Here is a 20,010-nt window from a genome sequence, read left to right on the forward strand (position 1 = left end):
GATCGTGGACTTCAGGAGACAGCAGAGTCATCAAGCCCACATCAACGGTGCCGCAGTGGAGAGGGTGACAACCTTCACGTTCCATCGTCGTGCACAACACTGACAACCTGAAAATGGTCCATCACACAGACAGTGTGGTAAAGGCGCAACAACGCCTCTTCAACCTCAGGAGGCTGAAGAAATTAATCTTGGCTCCAAGACCCTCACAAACTTGTACAGATGCACCATTGAGAGCATCCTGTCGGACTGTACTGCATCACCGCCTGGTACGGCAATTGCACCGTCCGCAACCGCAGGGCTCTCCAGAGGGTGGTGCAGTCAGCCCAAAGCGTCACCGGGGGAACATTGCCTGCCCTCCAAGACATCTACAACACCCGGTGTCACAGGAAGGCCATGAAGATCATCAAGGACCTCAGACACCCAAGCCATGGCCTGTTCACCACACTACCATCTAGAAGGCGGAGACAGTACAGGTGCATCAAAACTGGGACCGAGAGACTGAAAAACAGTTTCTATCTCCAGGCCATCAGACTTAACTAGTCACCACTAGCCGGCCTCCGCTCAGTACACTGCCCTGAACCTTAGTCACGGTTACTAGCCGGCTACCACCCGGTACTCTACCCTGCACCTTTGAGACTGCTGCCCTATGTACATAGTCATTGAACACTGGTCACTTTAATAATGTTTACATACCATTTTACCCACTTCATATGTATATACTGTATTCTAGTCAAGGCTCATCTTATATAACTTCTGCTGTACAAACCTTTTCTATTCATATACTGTCTATACACACCATTACATACATGTACACTCACCTGCCAGATTATTAGGTACACCACCCCCCCATTCACGAAAATGCATCGTTCCTACAGACAGTGAGTCACGTGGCCGTGGCTTGCTATATGAAGAAGGCAGACAGGCATCCGGTTACTGTTCGATTGAACGTTAGAATGGGAAAATCGAGTGACCTAAGAGACTTTGAGTGTGGTATGACTGTCGGTGCCAGGCGCGCCGGATCCAGTATCTCACGCATGGCAGTGTCTAGGGTTTACAGAGAATGATGCGACAAACAAAAAATATCCAGTCAGCGGCAGTCCTGTGGGCGAAAACAGCTCTTTGATGAGAGCGTTTGAAAGAGAATGGCAAGAACAGTGGCCACAAACAGAGGTGTGCATAACGGCATCTCGGAACGCAGAACTCGTCGATCCTTGTCACAAATGGGCTATTGCAGCAGACGACCACACCAGGTTCTACTCGTATCAGCTAAAAACAAGAAGAGGCTCCAGTGGGCATGCTATCACCAACACTGGACAATTGAGGAGTGGAAAAACATCGCCTGGTACAGGCTGGTGGTGGTGGTGTACCGCTGTCCAATCTGCAGCAACTGCGTGATGCCATCAAGTCAGCATGGACCAACATCCCTGTGAAGCTTGTAGAATCCATACCCTGAAGAATTCAGGCTGTTCTGGAGGCAAAGGTGGGTCCGACCCGGTACAAAATGTGTACAGACCAATAACATTTTATTAGATTTATAAGAATTTATAGATTTATAAGAAGTTTTTACAGAGTGATCTTCTCTTCTCTCGCTGTAGTGACCTCATTATGAAATGATTAACTTCACCCTGTATATCTAAAAATGACCATATACAGTGCCTTCGGAAAGTATTCAGACCCCTTCCCTTTTTCCCTATTTACTTACGTTACAGCCTTATTCTAAAATGGATTTTAAAAAATCCTCATCAATCTACACACAATACCTCAATGACAAAGCGAAAACAGGTTTTGAATTTTTTGCTAATAAAAATACTTATTTACATCAGTATTTAGACCCTTTGCTATGAGACTCGAAATTGAGCTCAGGTGCATCCTGTTTCCATTGATCATCCTTGAGATGTTTCTACAACTTGATTGGAGTCCACCTGTGGTAAATTAAATTGATTGGACATGTTTTGGAAAGGCACACACCTGTCTAAATAAAGGTTCCACGGTTGACAGTGCATGTCAGAGCAAAATCCAAGCCATGAGGTCAAAGGAATTGTCCGAAGAGCTCCGAGACAGGATTGTGTCGAGGCACAGATCTGGGGAAGGGTACCAAAACATTTCTGCAGCATTGAAGGTCCCCAAGAACACAATGACCTCCATCATTTTTAAATAAAGCGCAATATCACGCAAGCCATTTTAGCTGAAAGCGCCACGCAGATGTGCAAGATCAGGAACAGGCAGCCTACCTCGCATTGGTCAGCGCCCGAAGCTGGGCACGGTGCGCAGTTTGACTAGCCTACTGATATTGCCTGGGGCTGTTCGGCATACAAAATGACTTGTAGATCAATGACTGTCAATTACATGCAGTTTGACATTGAAGGAGAGCGGAGAGGACGCATCAGCTGTCACAAAACATGAGGTATTTTCTGAAGGTACAATGTAATATGAGCAACAACAAAAAAAGTGAACCCGCAATTCGTAACGTTTGAATCCATTTTCTGACCGATGCATGCTACATTTGGATCGGTTTGGAGCAGACTGATGCACTTGTATCTTAACATCGGGGAGCAATGCATTTCAGTGATTCTCTACATCCCTACTCTCCAGTCACTGTGTCAGCTGGAACACAGAGCAGAGAGATGAGAACATGCACACTTCTGAGTCCTGGCACTCAGCTCTCTAACACACACACACACACACACACACACATCTCGGAGGATTTCAGCAAAGGGACTAAGTGTGTCAGTGGATGTGCTCCCTGGCACAGTGGCTGCGGAGGGAGGTAGAGGTGGGCCACCCTGTGGGAGGCAGAAGGGGCTGGGGACACATCTACTCACATCAAAGCAGCCTCTCATTAGCCAGAGGAAAGCTCGTCCTGGACATCAACAAGTTGAGCTGCCTGGGATCTGAGTCTGGAGCTCAGCAGCCTAAATGCACTTCCTTCTGTTCCAGAGAGCAGTGTCTTTCAAAACACCAAAAATGTAGGACGGGGGGTTAGATGGCTAGACGACCATCTGTCTTGACCTATAATTACAGCTACCTAACTAAAAGGCATGTGTACAAGAACATTACATGCACTCCGACACACACACTGTCTGGCATGAATGAAAGTGTAACAGAGTAAACCCCATACATGGCTGTTGCAGCTCTCCAGCTCAGTTCTGTACACATTTAAATCACTTGTGACTTGCCTTTGCTACAACGTAGAATGCTCCTCCTAAGCCAGCCTGCCAGCTCCTCTAAACAGCTAACACAATCAGCCACACCACTGAGAAGAGCACAAAATCACAAAGGAACAGCATATTTATTTTGTTCTGAAACACAAGACAAAACCACCACTACGTCGGCTCTCAGGGAAGACCTGTGACTGAGCCCAGTTATGTTGGCCTACTCAAGATGTGTACTACCTACTGCTTCACACAAGTGTAGATGTTCATATAGGCCTATGTAGGCTACAATCCCCACAATAGGCCTATAAAAAATTGTGGGACAACTACAGAGGATATAGCAGGGTTGTTCTTGAATTGCAGTGGCATTGGTCATGGCATTTTGGAAGGAGTGACACCAGTAGGAGTAGTAACACCAATGACACGAGGTAATTGAGGATTTTCTTAAATGGAGGCCACAGATGTTAAAATCTAAAGGTCATTAACCCTTTGATTAATCAATTTGATCACAACTTAATTTCCCTTCATTAAAATTGAGTACCACCAAATACTTTATTCAGACAAATTATCAATGTAATCCTCAAATTTGACTTATTAAAAAGGTGTGATTAGCTCAAACAAATATATAGTAATATAGACCCCTTCCCTGATAACAGTTTGCCACTGGAGGGAATCCTCAAGGTCCTTGTTTATCTTTGCAATAGTGATTTTTAAAGCAGTAACACCAATGACAGGGCTCGACATTCAGGGCTGCCCGCTGGCCCGGGGAAGTTTTGGAAATGCTCCAGGCCAGTAAACAATTTTACAATGCAAATTTTAATCTAGGATACATAACTGATAGGAAAGATGTTGCAAGTTATGATATCTACCAGTAAATGCTAAGGACAGAAAGGGTATGCAAACCAGGTATTTAAAAAGTTAAAAGTCCTGGAACATTAGCGATGCGCAATTCAGTCATCATGAAATAGCCTACTTTGAATTCAGACATTTCCTCTAGCCGATTTAGAAGTTCAACTACCTGAATGTTGAGCCCTGAATGACATAAAACTTAGCGACACGTATTTTAATAGCCTTTGTTTTTATTGATCTATACAATATATTACATACCTATATTTTCTAGCATTCGAAATAATAGAATGCTAAATCTCAAAAACATGTCACTATTGGAACAACCCAATTTGCTTGCACTAAGTACTTTAAATGCATTTAACAAAGTTTTGCAGTATAAAAGTTTTGCATTATGTTTTATCATAAACCATTCAATATAAAAAACACATATGAAGTGTTTTTAATGGTTGCAAAGGAGAGTCACGCAAATGCCACCGCAATACAAGAATGACCAAGCACAGTGCATTGCAGAATCAACAGTAGTGAATATGGATCCCAAATGAAGTGAGAGAATGAATTAGATAGAACTCAAGTTCAATCGAGTTCAGGCTTAAATGAATGAACAACAAAGACGGAATGCAATATGACATTATTAAAATAGTTTGGGGAATGGCCTCGCGGGGTAAAGGCGTTTCAATGACAGGCCTTAAGGTTATTTATCATAGCTGCTGGTGGTGGGGAGGTGGATGGTTGTCAAACTGTTACTGAATATCAGCAAATGAGAGAACGAGGGTAAGTTGACATAAATACATCAAGATTTACGCACATTGGTTGAGAGAGAGGAAGGTGATGATTGCAAGAGCCCATAGGTTAAACAGCTAGCGTGAGGAATGTGCATTATTGTGCTGTGCTTATAGGCTATAAGGTAAATAACAATCTGCACATGGATAATAGGAAAGAGAAGAAAACAAGACGCTATGCTGATCTATTTGTATTCATTCCCACTATACCCATAGAATAGGAAACAAAGTGAATTATGTTATGCTTACTGGATGAAGTTAAATGAGCATTCAGACCAGCCTTCCAGATTGAACTTCCGTAAACTACATTTGATGCTGAATTGCTTCACACTGTCATTCTTTGAATCCTAATAACATCATTTGACATCTTTTTCCATCCCCTAACTGAAAGATTACAGCAATTTAGAGTTGATCTTTCAACATTTTGATAAAAAAAATTTTAAAGGGTCATGAAAAAAAGCAGCCTTCCAATTCAATCTCATTCAGCGACCATCCTACCATCTCATTTATTTTGGAAAAAAAGCGGGGCAATATTTTTCCCTTCTGCTTATATATTTTGAATCAATGTTTAACAATATGCTGGCCAACTCAGATGCCTGCTTGCGCAATGCCAGTCCCCAAACACACTTTGGCCCGCCAGAAGAACTGGGGAGTTGTTGGAGCCTTACTCTTAACAGAGCTGCTAAAACCTTTCACACTTCTGGCACGACTATACCTTGGCCTACCTTATGTCTTTCCTTGCTCCATCTACATCTGTATTAACCAGCGGGTAGGGCCAGGAATCAGCTATGCAGCCTGGAGCTTTCCTAGCCGAGTCACATGATCAGGAAAAACTCCAATGAGGTTTGTTGAAATTCCCCATCACATTTCACCCGACAGGAAACCTGACTTTATGGTCATATAGAAGGGCCAGTGAAGTCTAATCTTGATTACTTTCCCCCTTTTCTGAAGAGACCTCCTCACAAAGGCCAACTGTGCTGAAGAAGGCCAGGCTTGTTTTCTCTGAGGATAAATATTGTATGAAGCAGTGTTCATGACTGGGGCCATGCTGCTAACTAGCATATGACTGACAAATCTAGTCATGACAAGAGCTTATGTGAATGACAGGTTCAGGGTGGTAGGGAGGTTGTTTCTTCTTAGCCTAGGCTGTGTCCATGAAGCTATAAGGTAAACGTTCAGAAACAATATACACTGAAAAAATATAAACACAACATGTAAAGTGTTGGTCCCATGTTTCATGAGCTGAAATAAAAGATCCCAGAAATCTTCCATACGCACAAAAAGCTCATTTCTCTCAATTTTGTGCACAAATTAGTTTACATACCTGTTAGTGAGCATTTCTCCTTTGCCAAGATAATCCATCCACCTGACAGGTGTGGCATATCAAGAAGATGATTAAAACAGCATGATCATTACCCAGGAGCACCTTGTGCTGGGGACAATAAAAGGCCACTTTAAAATGTGCAGTTGTGTCACACAACAATGCCACAGATGTCTCAAGTTGAGGGAGCGTGCAATTGGCATGCTGCCTGCAGGAATGTCCACCAGAGCTGTTGTCAGAGAACTGAATGTTCATTTCTCTCCAACAACATTTTAGAGAATTTGGCAGTATGTCCAACCGGCCTCACAACCGCAGACCACGTGTATGGACTTGTGTGGGCGAGTGGTTTGCGGATGTCAACATTGTGAACAGAGTGCCCCATGCTGGCAGTGGGGTTATGGTATGGGCAGGCATAAGCTACGGACAACGAACACAATTCCATTTTGTGTTCGTTGTCGAGATCCTAAGGCCCATTGTCATGCCATTCATCCGCCGCCATCCCCTTATGTTGCCGCAGGATAATGCACTGCCCCATGCCGCAAGGATCTGTACACAATTCCTGAAAATGTTCCAGTGGTCTGCATACTCACCCATAAAGCATGTTTGGAATGCTCTGGATCAACATGTACGACAGCTTGTTCCAGTTCCCGCCAATTTCCAGCAACTTCAAACAGCCATTTAAGAGTAGTGGGCCAACATTCCACAGGTCACAATCAACAGCCTGATCAACTCTATGTGAAGGAGATGTGTCGCGCTGCATGAGGCAAATGGTGGTCACACCAAATACTGACTGGTTTTCTGATCCTCCCCCATACTTTAAAAAAAAGATCTGTGACCAACAGATGCATATCTGTATTCCCAGTCATGCGAAATCCATAGATTAGGGCCTAATTTCTTTATTTAAATTGACTAATTTCCTTATATGAACGGTAACGCAGTAAAATCATTTAAATTGTAGCATGTTGCGTTTATATTTTTGTTCAGTATATTTCGACCTGTGTGTCTCAAAACCTTATCTGACAAGATAATCAGTCCAATGCTTGTCAGTGTAACACCTTATTTAAATTACCCTTGTATGTCAATTTTATTTTATATAGCCCTTCTTACATCAGCTAATATCTCGAAGTGCTGTACAGAAACCCAGCCTAAAACCCCAAACAGCTAGTAATGCAGGTGTAGAAGCACGGTGGCTAGGAAAAACTCCCTAGAAAGGCAAAACCTAGGAAGAAACCTAGAGAGGAACCAGGCTATGAGGGGTGGCCAGTCCTCTTCTGGTTGTGCCGGGTGGAGATTATAACAGAACCATGCCAAGATGTTCAAAAATGTTCATAAGTGACAAGCATGGTCAAATAATAATCAGGAATAAATCTCAGTTGGCTTTTCATAGCCGATCATTAAGAGTTGAAAACAGCAGGTCTGGGACAGGTAGGGGTTCCATAACCGCAGGCAGAACAGTTGAAACTGGAATAGCAGCAAGGCCAGGCGGACTGGGGACAGCAAGGAGTCACCACGGCCGGTAGTCCCGACGTATGGTCCTAGGGCTCAGGTCTCTCAGTTGGCTTTTCATAGCCGATCATTAAGAGTTGAAAACAGCAGGTCTGGGACAGGTAGGGGTTTCGTAGCCGCAGGCAGAACAGTTGAAACTGGAATAGCAGCAAGGCCAGGCGGACTGGGGACAGCAAGGTGTCATCATGCCCGGTAGTCCTGACGTATGGTCCTAGGGCTCAGGTTCTCAGAGAGAAAGAGAGAACGAGAGAATTAGAGAGAGCATACTTAAATTCACACAGGACACTGGATAAGACAGGAGAAGTACTCCAGGTATAACCAACTAACCCCAGCCCCCCGACACAAACTACTGCAGCATAAATACTGGAGGCTGAGACAGGAGCGGTCCGGAGACACTGTGGCCCCATCCGAAGAAACCCCCGGACAGGGCCAAACAGGAAGGATATAACCCCACCCACTCCGCCAAAGCACAGCCCCCGCACCACTAGAGGGATATCCCCAACCACCAACTTACAATCCTGAGACAAGGCCGAGTATAGCCCACAGAGGTCTCCACCACAGCACAAACCAAGGGGGGGGCGCCAACCCAGACAGGAAGATCACGTCAGTAACTCAACCCACTCAAGTGACGCACCCCTCCCAGGGACGGCATGAAAGAGCACCAGCAAGCCAGTGACTCAGCCCCTGCAACAGGGTTAGAGGCAGAGAACCCCAGTGGAGAGGGGAACCGGCCTGGCAGAGACAGCAAGGGCTGTTCGTTGCTCCAGCCTTTCCGTTCACCTTCACACTCCTGGGCCAGACTACACTCAATCATATGACCTACTGAAGAGATAAGTCTTCAGTAAAGACTTAAAGGTTGAGACCGAGTCTGCGTCTCTCACATGGGTAGGCAGACTGTTCCATAAAAATGGAGATCTATAGGAGAAAGCCCTGCCTCCCGCTGTTTGCTTAGAAATTCTAGGGACAATTAGGAGGCCTGCGTCTTGTGACCGTAGCGTACGTATTGGTATGTACGGCAGGACCAACTCGGAAAGATAGGTAGGAGCAAGCCCATGTAACGCTTTATAGGTTAACAGTAAAACCTTGAAATCAGCCCTTGCCTTAACAGGAAGCCAGTGTAGGGAAGCTAGCACTGGAGTAATATGATCAAATTTCTTGGTTCTAGTCAGGATTCTAGCAGCCGTATTTAGCACTAACTGAAGTTTATTTAGTGCTTTATCCGGGTAGCCGGAAAATAGAGCATTGCAGTAGTCTAACCTAGAAGTAACAAATGCATGGATTAATTTTTCTGCATCATTTTTGGACAGAAAATTTCTGATTTTTGCAATGTTACGTAGATGGAAAAAAGCTGTCCTTGAAACAGTCTTGATATGTTCGTCAAAAGAGAGATCAGGGTCAAGAGTAACGCCTAGGTCCTTCACAGTTTTATTTGAGACGACTTTACAACCATCAAGATTAATTGTCAGATTTAACAGAAGATCTCTTTGTTTCTTGGGACCTAGAACAAGCATCTCTGTTTTGTCCGAGTTTAAAAGTAAAAAGTTTGTAACTGCATCATGTGATTGGAGAGTTGCCAGATTCAATTAGATCTGATGTTTCTGGCTAGGTGTAAGCCTAGATGTGAAAAAGACCCTTGGGATTAGTAGATATACATTGAGTGTACAAAACATTAGGAACACCTGCTCTTTCCATGACAGACTGACAAGGTGAATCCAGGTGAAAGCTATGATCTCTTATTGATGTCACATGTTAAATCCACTTCAGATCAGTGTAGATGAAAGGGAGGAGACCGGTTAAAGAAGGATTTTTAAGCCTTGAGACATGGCTTGTGTATGTATGCCATTCAGAGGGTGAATGGGGCAAGACAAAATATGTAAGTGACTTTGAACAGGGTATGGTAGTAGGTGCCAGGCACACCGGTTTGAGTGTGTCAAGAACTGCAACGCTGCTGGGTTTTTTACGATCAACAGTTTCCGGTGTGTATCAAGAATGGTCCACCACCCAAAGGACATCCAGCCAACTTGACACAAATGTGGGAGGCATTGGAGTCAAAATGGGCCAGCATCCCTGGGTTAGCTTTCGACACCTTCTAGAGTCCATGCCCAGACAAATTGAGTCTGTTCTGAGGGCAAAAGGGGGTGCAACTAAATATTAGGAAGGTGTTCCTAATGTTTTGTACACTCAGTGTAGTTTACCCAATGGCAGTTTTCCATTTTTACATGAAGAGGGTAAAGTTGGTAATTTGTCAATGAGGACAAAAATCATTTTACCATCAGTACGGCACTTTCAGGAGGAGAAGCTGCATTTCCAAAAGTTCCAAGCGGTCAAAACCATTTGTTTTTGAGACGGGGTGTCACCAAAACTGTGTTTTATTCAGTTGGTATGTCATAGCTAATTTTCAAAGACGCATTATGATATATTACAAGCTCAAAACATGTTTTAGCAAAAATGACAGTAACTGTGGACATTTGCATGATAATTATGCCTAGCCCTAATCGTTACGCAAAATTCCATAATCGTCACAGCCCTACCTGGGATCTAAGGACGGGATCGGTCTGACCACCTCCACTGACGGACGTGGATGTCTTGAATCTGCTTTGTAGCAATTTGTAGATGTGTTAGCCAACCACAACATTTGAGATGGGATACATTTGTAGAACAAAGCCCATGAACGGAATGTCATATGAATGGTTTGTTAATGTAATTGGATTTCAGAAGTTATTTTTAATGTCAGGTGTAGACTCAGCCTAAGGCCATTCATTAAAATGTGTACAATTTGCCCAACTTTGACCAAATCCCTGGAAACCCATCTGTTCCCAAAAGCCACCCTCATTTCAGATATAGGCCAAACACAATATTCTCTCCTGAATTAACCTGATGAAACATAAAAACACAGAAAAGATTTTGGACAGTTGCTAGAATCTCCCAGAACTCCCAGGTTTCCTTGCCTCCTTTCACACACTGCCAGTGTAGCAGCTAGGCCTTGTTCTTCACATTTCCTTTCTTAATAAAAGTCAATAAGAGTCACAAAGCCATCATGCCTTAGTTGGCTTATGAATTGGCAATAACTGTTCCAGAGTTAGTAAGGCAGTGGTCAAAAAAGAAATCAATGGCTGGCTATGTTAAACTATTAGTATGCTTAACCAATGCTCCTTGACAGAGATAAGCTTGTAAGAAGACCTTGATGATCCAGGTTATCTGGATTAAAGCCTATGGTTTTAACTCACTAAGAATTAGGCTTCCAAACAAATCTCATTAACACTGAGAGGAACCAATTAAGATGTCCAATTATAAGCAGCAAATAGAGGGCAACCAGCAGTTCCAAGTGTGTGTAGAGAAATGGACCGAGTTTCTGAACTAGTTTAACACATTCTGGAGCAGGGAAAATCTACCTGGTAATGTAGCAAAACATAGCCTATTGGTCTAACATTTCAGTAACACCTTCAAAACACTGTACATTTCCCAGTATAAAATATTCACCTACAATAGGCCTAGCATAATAGTAAATTATTGAGCACCAAAAATATGACCTGGTAAAGTTGGCCAAGCAACAGCTTTTGAAGTACAAAAGACTACTTTTCAAATTCACACAATGTCCACTAGTGTTGTCAATTTTGACTTTGATACCGATACCAGGTTTAGTATCACGATACTCGATACCATCACCAGGGCATAAAATGTACTTTTTGGTCCACCAGCCACTGTGGCAGGCAGATTTAAAAATCTACTACCCACTCAGATTTTTTTACCAGCTACATATGTTTTTGCAGCTAATATTACACCAACAAAACACACAAAAAACTGATGAGCATGCTTTGTAATGTTTCTAAAACAATAAATGTATTAGTAGTAGGAAGTAATGTGGTATATTGTTTAATTAAATTTTTTGTGACGTGATTAATTTAAAAATATCACAGATGAGACAAAATGTTCACCTTCCCCTTTAAGGGCGGGAGTTTACGGTGGTAATACGACTCAAGTCATGTTTGTGCCTGAAAGATTGAGTCTGACTATTAGAAGCATTGTCTTCTCTTCCCTAGCAGTTGAAACTCAAACATAGAAAAACAACCTAGCTTATGAACAAAACAATGTAAATAGCCAAGAAACACAAGGACAAATTTCACTTCAGTAGACTTTAGTTTCAAGTAAATTAGACCAACTGTTATGCGCAGCGCTTCTAAAAATGAATATTTCACTCAGCTCTTCACGTGCGCACAGCCCCAGCCAGGCAGTGTTGCAGCGCGAGGTGGAATATGCTATATAGGATTCGTAGTTCTTTGACTTTGTGCGATTAATTTACCAGCTACGGAAACTAATTTTGTGCTTCAGCTGCACTTCTTCACTCCGATGAGAATTCACGAACGGGCATTCTATCAGCAGACAGCGCTCTGACTGATGTGTAGCTACTTTTCTACAGTAAAATGGAAGATTAACTTGAAGCAAAACATTAGGAAATGTAGCTGGCTACATTCTTTCTATGATAAACATTAAATATAGGATGGCCATGCATCGGTTTTGTAAAAAGCAAGGTTGTTTTTAACTGTCAATTCATTTGTAGCTGCTAGCCAAACAGGGTTGCACTTCTGTCATCATCTGATGAAAATTAAGTTATTTTCTGCCGAATGTGTTGCACTAATGTATTTTCTGTAAAGGAAAACTATATTTGCACGTCCCTGATCACTCTATTGAACCAAAAAAATACTTTACTTTCAATATAAAACGCAGGTGAAATTGTTGAAAACATTTTTCTTTATGGTCCGCGTTTTGAAATTGCAAATATCTTAACTCTAACGAGAGCCCTTAGTGATACCACAAAAAGTCATAGAATGGTACTTGATCCAGACAGAAACTCAGCTACTGCTCTGCTCAATCGCTGGGCATCTTTTGAGTTCAATATCATTATACTTGAAAAATTGTATGTCCATTTTTTAGAGACAGCCATGTATGCATTAATTAATCAAATTCACTTTGGTTTTTACCAATCTAACTACAAAACATTGGTAATCATTTATTTGAATGGTAAATCTCTATTTATAAACTGGGTAAATCAAGATGTAGCCTAGGTCTATTCACAATAATAATAATAATATGCCATTTAGCAGACGCTTTTAACCAAAGCGACTTACAGTCATGCGTGCATACGTTTTTTTTGTGTATGGGTGGTCCCGGGGATCGAACCCACTACCCTGGCGTTACAAGCGCCGTGCTCTACCAGCTGAGCTACAGAGGACCACACAATACAGGTGAATGCTTATTATTCAATATGAGTGTGTGCATGCAGAGTTATTGAGTTTGTATTAGCTGATTTCATGGGGCTAGAGATGACAATCCCTTCCATTTAGGACTTATTTTATACTGCTAGGAGAACATTATTTTATTGTACTGATCAACAACAGTTGCATAGAAAAGCAATCTCTTTTATAAAAAAAGTGTGCGCCGTCTCTTTAAGAAAGTAATGATGTCATTTCCAAGGCAGAATGTGGCTATGGAATCTAGTGGAAACCAGACGGGAGGAGACGTCAATGAGTTTTTGGTGGCGAGGGAGACTAAGTTAATTAATAACGTTTTTGGTGACAATCAGCTTTGAAATCAGAATATTTTGCATTATGGTTTGAATATTAACACAAAGTACTAGGGTAGTGATTTCAGCTGTAAGCTAGCATGGAAAGTTAACCTACAATTAAAGCTGGAAGCTACCGGTATCGTCTTGAATTGTAAAAAAGTGTTCTAGCCTGTATGGACATTGTTTCGAGAACAGTAATGAACAGTTTCAACATCTCTACATGCCGTGTTGCATTATTCAAGTATGTTAACTTCTGTGGAACATGAGTGGGGAGCTAACAATGCAGCCCAGACAGCTCTAGCAATGAATGAGTAAGTAGAGCAGACACTTTGCTCTTTGCACTATAAAGGGGCTGCGCAGATAGACGGACTTGATCCTCTCAATCACGTGAGACACATTTGACTATAGTACCGAATGTAACAAATTGTAATACTGAACCATTTATCGAAAAAGTACCAACGTTTTGGTATACCGTGCAACACTAATGTCCACTCCACAAGCGTTTGTGCTGACCCAAGCTGTAGTGCTGTGTAAGAGTAAACTATGTCCATGCTGGTATTCATACTGTACATTGGTCACTCCTTGTGGAAGTCTGTTGCTACTATTACAGCAACCGTCAGGATCAAACCAGCCATTACTAGGGCCATGAGTTTTTCCTAACTTCACCAAGAAAAACTCTGGTTTCTAGTTATAAGTTATCGGGTCACGTGGTCAGGAAAAACTCATGGCCCTACTTACCATCACCAATGGGTGCCATTATACACTGCTCTGCATGTAAGTGAAAAGTACAAACAAGGTGAAGTCAGTTGTGTGATGCCTCTATGTTGTCCAAGAAGCCTCTGTTGTATTTTTTTTACAACCATGTCATCAACCTGACAATCACTGTGATACAGCTCAGTTATGTCAGCCCTGGAGGCACAGCGGCACAAAAGGCCCACCACGAGGATGTCTGATTTTGTGACCCGAGCTCCAGATTAGGTCTCTGATCTAATTATTTGCTTAATTGCTGCTCCCCCCCCCCCAACTCTAAAACACAAGAACGATCTGAAGAGACATTAGCTCTGACTACAGAACCCATGAGACTTAACCCACTGAAGCTTACTTACTGAACAGCGTAAACTAGCCTATACTCTAGTAATGCACGCAAAGTTGATTTCAGTTTGCCATTCAAACTATAGACATCTATGATAACATACTTAATCTTTGATAAAACAGAGGACAAATCTAGAGTGCAACTTATTTTAGGCACACTAGGCTATATGACTACTGAACTGAGGTAAACTGAGCCAGTGTTTGTTGTTCAGTGGTGTCGTGGAGGCTATACGCAGGTATACGCCGTATACCCACTTTTTCTTCCTCCAGTGGGCATATTCACTTCTTAATCCCAAATGATGCGTATCAATCAAAGTAGTGTTGTGGAGGTATACGCCGTATTAATTATGTAGTACAAGAGAGAAATCATGCACAAAGTAGCATATACAAACACAAAGCACATGAAATATACATTCACATGAGCGCCGTTTCAGTGGAATAGACTATCAACTAGGCAGCAAGAGCACACAGCTCTCAACTGGTCAATCGGGAGGGCATTTGATTTGCAAACTCTGCCATCACATATAGGACATTGTACATACAGTACAGAAACACAGCTAGCCAAAGGGTCTCTTGCTAGGTGAGCAATTGAATTAAGTGGCAACTACACCAAAAAATAAACAAAGATTTTTCCCAGACCTCAAATTGTCTCCTGATGTGGTTGAAGCATATGTTATGTTATGGACTTACAATATCACGTGTCCTTTTTCTATACAACAAAAATGTGATTTTGCGAGTGAAAACCTGAAAGATCTATAGGAGAAAAAAAAACTATATGAAAACATTTTTGGCAAAATTACAGTATAGCCACTTCTCCAGGCACCACTACACCACTGGTGTTTTTGAATGTACGGCTTTGACTGATGGGCAATGTTGCCATAATTTGTGTAGAATCATTGGTGTTGGGCCTATGTAGTTGCAGGATTTCGAGAAAAGTGTTCTTCCCAATGCCATCCAAATCATAAAGTGAAATCGCCAAATCATAAAGTGATATCGCTTTATATATCGGATAACGTTATCAACGTAGGGAAACTGTGGTTTCCAGCAGCAGCAGTCCTGTTACGTAATTGGGGGCAACTTGCTTTGCATACTATAAATCGTTATACAGCAAATACACTGTCATATCATTAGACATAGCTACAGCGTAATGTATGCCCTGATGAATGGAATCACTTCAGCAATGATACCTTATTGACTCCGACATTTAGAGCAATCACATACGAATTCCAGTAATTGAAGATTTCAAGCATCCATCTGCCTAATTAAATTATGGGGAAGGGGTATGGAGAAAGAATGGTTTAATGTTACTGTACCCAATAAAAGCAGTTTGAGTTCCCTCCTCGCGTCTCGCTTGTCTCGGCGAAGCTGCTTATCGATCTCGGCGTTGATTCGTTTGGACTCCTTCGCCTCCTCACTCAGGCAACAAGCCATCATGGACTCCAAAGTCATCACCGCAGTATTTAAAAGCCCTACTTGAAATGGGGCGCCCACGCCTCACACTTAGTAGCAAATAACTGTTCTGATCCCCTTTGTAAATCAAAATGGACAGTCCAGGGGTAAAAATAAATGAGTGGTGTGAATGCAACAAATGTAGCCAGTTACCTACGACTAAGTTTGGCCTCCTTTGAAGACGCCTATTCGCGAGCTACTCACTGTAGCATTGGCAGCAGCTACACCAAATATTTGACAGCCTGCTAGTCTCGCGCAAATGTCAAGTTTGGGTTAATGTAGTTGAGGCAGACACAAATATAGCTAATAGGGCCCAGTTAGCTCTGCTAAACTCGATAGCACCTAGCCAACGAATTTGCTAGCTAGCACTTGACAGTCATCTGGACAGCGAGCTAGCTAGCTATTTTGCGTTTCTCTCCAAAAAATTACCAATATATTTACAGCCAAACGTTGTAGTTGGACTCTAGCATCAACTCCTCCCAACGCATCTAAATTGCCGTGTGCTTACCAACCCAGGTCCCGGAGACAAGGGGACAAACTTGGCTGCCACATCTGTACAGTCTCCTGCTACGCCTAGCCGCCCCAGAACCAATACTTTAAAACGCCCGAGTAGTGACAAAGAACGTCTGTGAAACTGTCCATCAGCTAACTAAAGGAGTAGCTAGTTGGCAAACCACAACGGCGATAATTTTTTTTAAAAAGATGATAGCCGCAAAATAATCCTCTGAAAAAAAACAACCTGCTTTATCTAGCTAGGATAGCAAGCTAGCTATCTAGTGTGTTGCATTTGCTAGTTAGCTAAATATGGCTTACCCGCTAGCGGTAACGTTATCTAGCTGGCTAAAATGGAATGCTAGCCATTTATATTACATTTAGCTAGCTAAAACGCCAAATTTGACTAGCTAACGTTGTTCATTGTGGTATCATTCTCCAAAAACGTAGCTAGCCAGGTAGACTCAAACTAGCTATCAAAAATGTATAAAAACCTAACTGACAGCCAAAGAGACCTTATCTGTTTCGTGCGTTTATCGCCCCTTTGAATTTTTTCCTTCAGCCCCGGGTGTGATGTACACACTACCTTGTTGCTGGCGACACTTCGAGAAAAAGTGACTGACAGAGCGAAAGCAAATCAAAACGGAGAATGGGGGTGGTTTAACGCAACTGAATGGGTGGGGTTTACGCTGTCTGCGGGCAGGTTTTAAAAGTGCCAAGTCTGTTAGAAACCGACAAACTCTTTCCTTTGGTTGTCACTAGTTACCCCAGCCACAAAGTCGAAATTGGCTCGTAAAAATTCCGTTAAACAAAAATTCGCTTTTTGGTCATCATTTAAGGTTAGGGTTAGGCATACGGTTAGCAGTGTGTTTATTGTTAGGTTTAAAATCAGATTTTAAGAAGATACATTTTAGAAATAGGTGGGGTTTATACATAATTTTGACTTTGTGGCTGTGGTAACTAGAGACGACCCCTTTCCTTCCGAGGCGCATCAACCACAGATCCAGAAATGTGACTGGATGGACAACGCCCATCCCCTGTCAAACGTCTTTAGTTACTGCAGCGTTCATGTACTCGTCGAAAGTTACTATTTCCTAGTTGTGATGTCGGAAATACAACTTTGTTTAATCAAAGATTGTCTATTGTATATATATATATATATATATATATATATATATATATATATATATATATATATATATCAAATCAAATCAAATCAAATTTTATTGGCCACATGCGCCGAATACAACAGGTGCAGACATTACAGTGAAATGCTTACTTACAGCCCTTAACCAACAGTGCATTTATTTTTAACAAAAAAGTAAAAATTAAACAACAACAAAAAAAGTGTTGAGAAAAAAAGAGCAGAAGTAAAATAAAATAACAGTAGGGAGGCTATATATACAGTGGGGTGCCGGTGCAGAGTCAATGTGCGGGGGCACCGGCTAGTTGAGGTAGTTGAAGTAATATGTACATGTGGGCAGAGTTAAAGTGACTATGCATAAATAATTAACAGAGTAGCAGCAGCGTAAAAGGATGGGGTGGGGGGGCAGTGCAAATAGTCTGGGTAGCCATGATTAGCTGTTCAGGAGTCTTATGGCTTGGGGGTAGAAGCTGTTGAGAAGTCTTTTGGACCTAGACTTGGCACTCCGGTACCGCTTGCCATGCGGTAGCAGAGAGAACAGTCTATGACTAGGGTGGCTGGAGTCTCTGACAATTTTGAGGGCTTTCCTCTGACACCGCCTGGTATAGAGGTCCTGGATGGCAGGAAGCTTGGCCCCAGTGATGTACTGGGCCGTATGCACTACCCTCTGTAGTGCCTTGCGGTCGGAGGCCAAGCAGTTGCCATACCAGGCGGTGATGCAACCAGTCAGGATGCTCTCGATGGTGCAGCTGTAGAATTTTTTGAGGATCTGAGGACCCATGCCAAATCTTTTCAGTCTCCTGAGGGGGAATAGGCTTTGTCGTGCCCTCTTCACGACTGTCTTGGTGTGTTTGGACCATGATAGTTTGTTGGTGATGTGGACACCAAGGAACTTGAAGCTCTCAACCTGTTCCACTACAGCCCCGTCGATGAGAATGGGGGCGTGCTCAGTCCTCTTTTTTTTCCTGTAGTCCACAATCATCGCCTTTGTCTTGGTCACGTTGAGGGAGAGGTTGTTGTCCTGGCACCACACGGCCAGGTCTCTGACCTCCTCCCTATAGGTTGTCTCATCGTTGTCGGTGATCAGGCCTACCACTGTTGTGTCGTCGGCAAACTTAACGATGGTGTTGGAGTCGTGCCTGGCCATGCAGTCATGGGTGAACAGGGAGTACAGGAGGGGACTGAGCACGCACCCCTGAGGGGCCCCCGTGTTGAGGATCAGTGTGGCAGATGTGTTGTTACCTACCCTTACCACTTGGGGGCGGCCTGTCAGGAAGTCCAGGATCCAGTTGCAGAGGGAGGTGTTTAGTCCCAGGATCCTTAGTTTAGTGATGAGCTTTGAGGGCACTATGGTGTTGAATGCTGAGCTGTAGTCAATGAATAGCATTCTCACGTAGGTGTTCCTCTTGTCCAGGTGGGAAAGGGCAGTGTGGAGTGCAATAGAGATTGCATCATCTGTGGATCTGTTGGGGCGGTATGCAAATTGGAGTGGGTCTAGGGTTTCTGCGATAATGCTGTTGATGTGAGCCATGACCAGCCTTTCGAAGCACTTCATGGCTACAGACGTCAGTGCTACGAGTCGGTAGTCATTTAGGCAGGTTATTTTAGAGTCCTTGGGCACGGGGACTATGGTGGTCTGCTTGAAACATGTTGGTATTACAGACTCAGTCAGGGACATGTTGAAAATGTCAGTGAAGACACTTGCCAGTTGGTCAGCACATGCTCGGAGTACACGTCCTGGTAATCCGTCTGGCCCTGCGGCCTTGTGAATGTTGACCTGCTTAAAAGTCTTACTCACATCGGCTACGGAGAGCGTGATCACATAGTCATCTGGAACAGCTGGTGCTCTCATGCATGCTTCAGTGTTGCTTGCCTCGAAGCGAGCATAGAAGTGGTTTAGCTCGTCTGGAAGTCTTGTGTCACTGGGCAGCTCGCGGCTGTGCTTCCCTTTGTAGTCTGTAATAGTTTTCAAGCCCTGCCACATCCGACGAGCGTCAGAGCCAGTGTAGTACGATTCAATCTTAGTCCTGTATTGACTCTTTGCCTGTTTGATGGTTCGTCGGAGGGCATAGCGGGATTTCTTATAAGTGTCCGGGTTAGAGTCCCGCTCCTTGAAAGCGGCAGCTCTACCCTTTAGCTCAGTGCGGATGTTTCCTGTAAACCATGGCTTCTGGTTGGGGTATGTACATACGGTCACTGTGGGGACGACATCATCAATGCACTTATTGATGAAGCCACACTACCAGTCAAATGTTTGGACACAGCTACTCATTCAAGGGTTTTTCTTTATTTTTACTATGTTTTACATTGTGAAGACATCAAAACTACGAAATAACACATATGGAATCATGTAGGGGTATACAGAAGATAGCCCTATTTGGTAAAAGACCAAGTCCATATTATGGCAAGAACAGCTCAAATAAGCAAAGAGAAATTACAGTCCATCATTACTTTAAGACATGAAGGTCAGTTAATACGGAACATTTCAAGAACTTTGAAAGTTTCTTCAAGTGCAGTCACAAAAACCATCAAGCGCTATGATGAAACTGGCTCTCATGAGGACCGCCACAGGAATGGAAGACCCAGGGTTACCTCTGCTGCAGAGGATAAGTTCATTAGAGTTACCAGCCCAAATAAATGCTTCACAGAGTTCAAGTCACAGA

At 42.9% G+C, this 20,010-nt stretch overlaps 1 protein-coding gene across 2 annotated transcripts in view; it reads right to left on the bottom strand.

Moving 5' to 3' along the window:
* LOC311149000 (guanine nucleotide-binding protein subunit alpha-11-like) overlaps positions 1–16,763 on the bottom strand; it is a 54,613-nt gene extending 37,850 nt beyond the window's left edge. For both annotated transcript variants that reach the window (XM_084186058.1, XM_084186059.1), the window contains exon 1: positions 15,576–16,763. In XM_084186058.1, coding sequence (XP_084042184.1) covers positions 15,576–15,711 — 136 coding nt within the window. In that variant the 5' untranslated portion in view covers positions 15,712–16,763. The remainder of the gene's footprint in view (positions 1–15,575) is intronic.
* Between the last annotated feature and the right edge of the window lie 3,247 nt (positions 16,764–20,010).

The sequence above is a fragment of the Coregonus lavaretus genome (assembly GCF_964263955.1).
Source record: "Coregonus lavaretus genome assembly, chromosome: 21".
In the NCBI taxonomy this organism is placed as follows: domain Eukaryota; kingdom Metazoa; phylum Chordata; class Actinopteri; order Salmoniformes; family Salmonidae; genus Coregonus; species Coregonus lavaretus.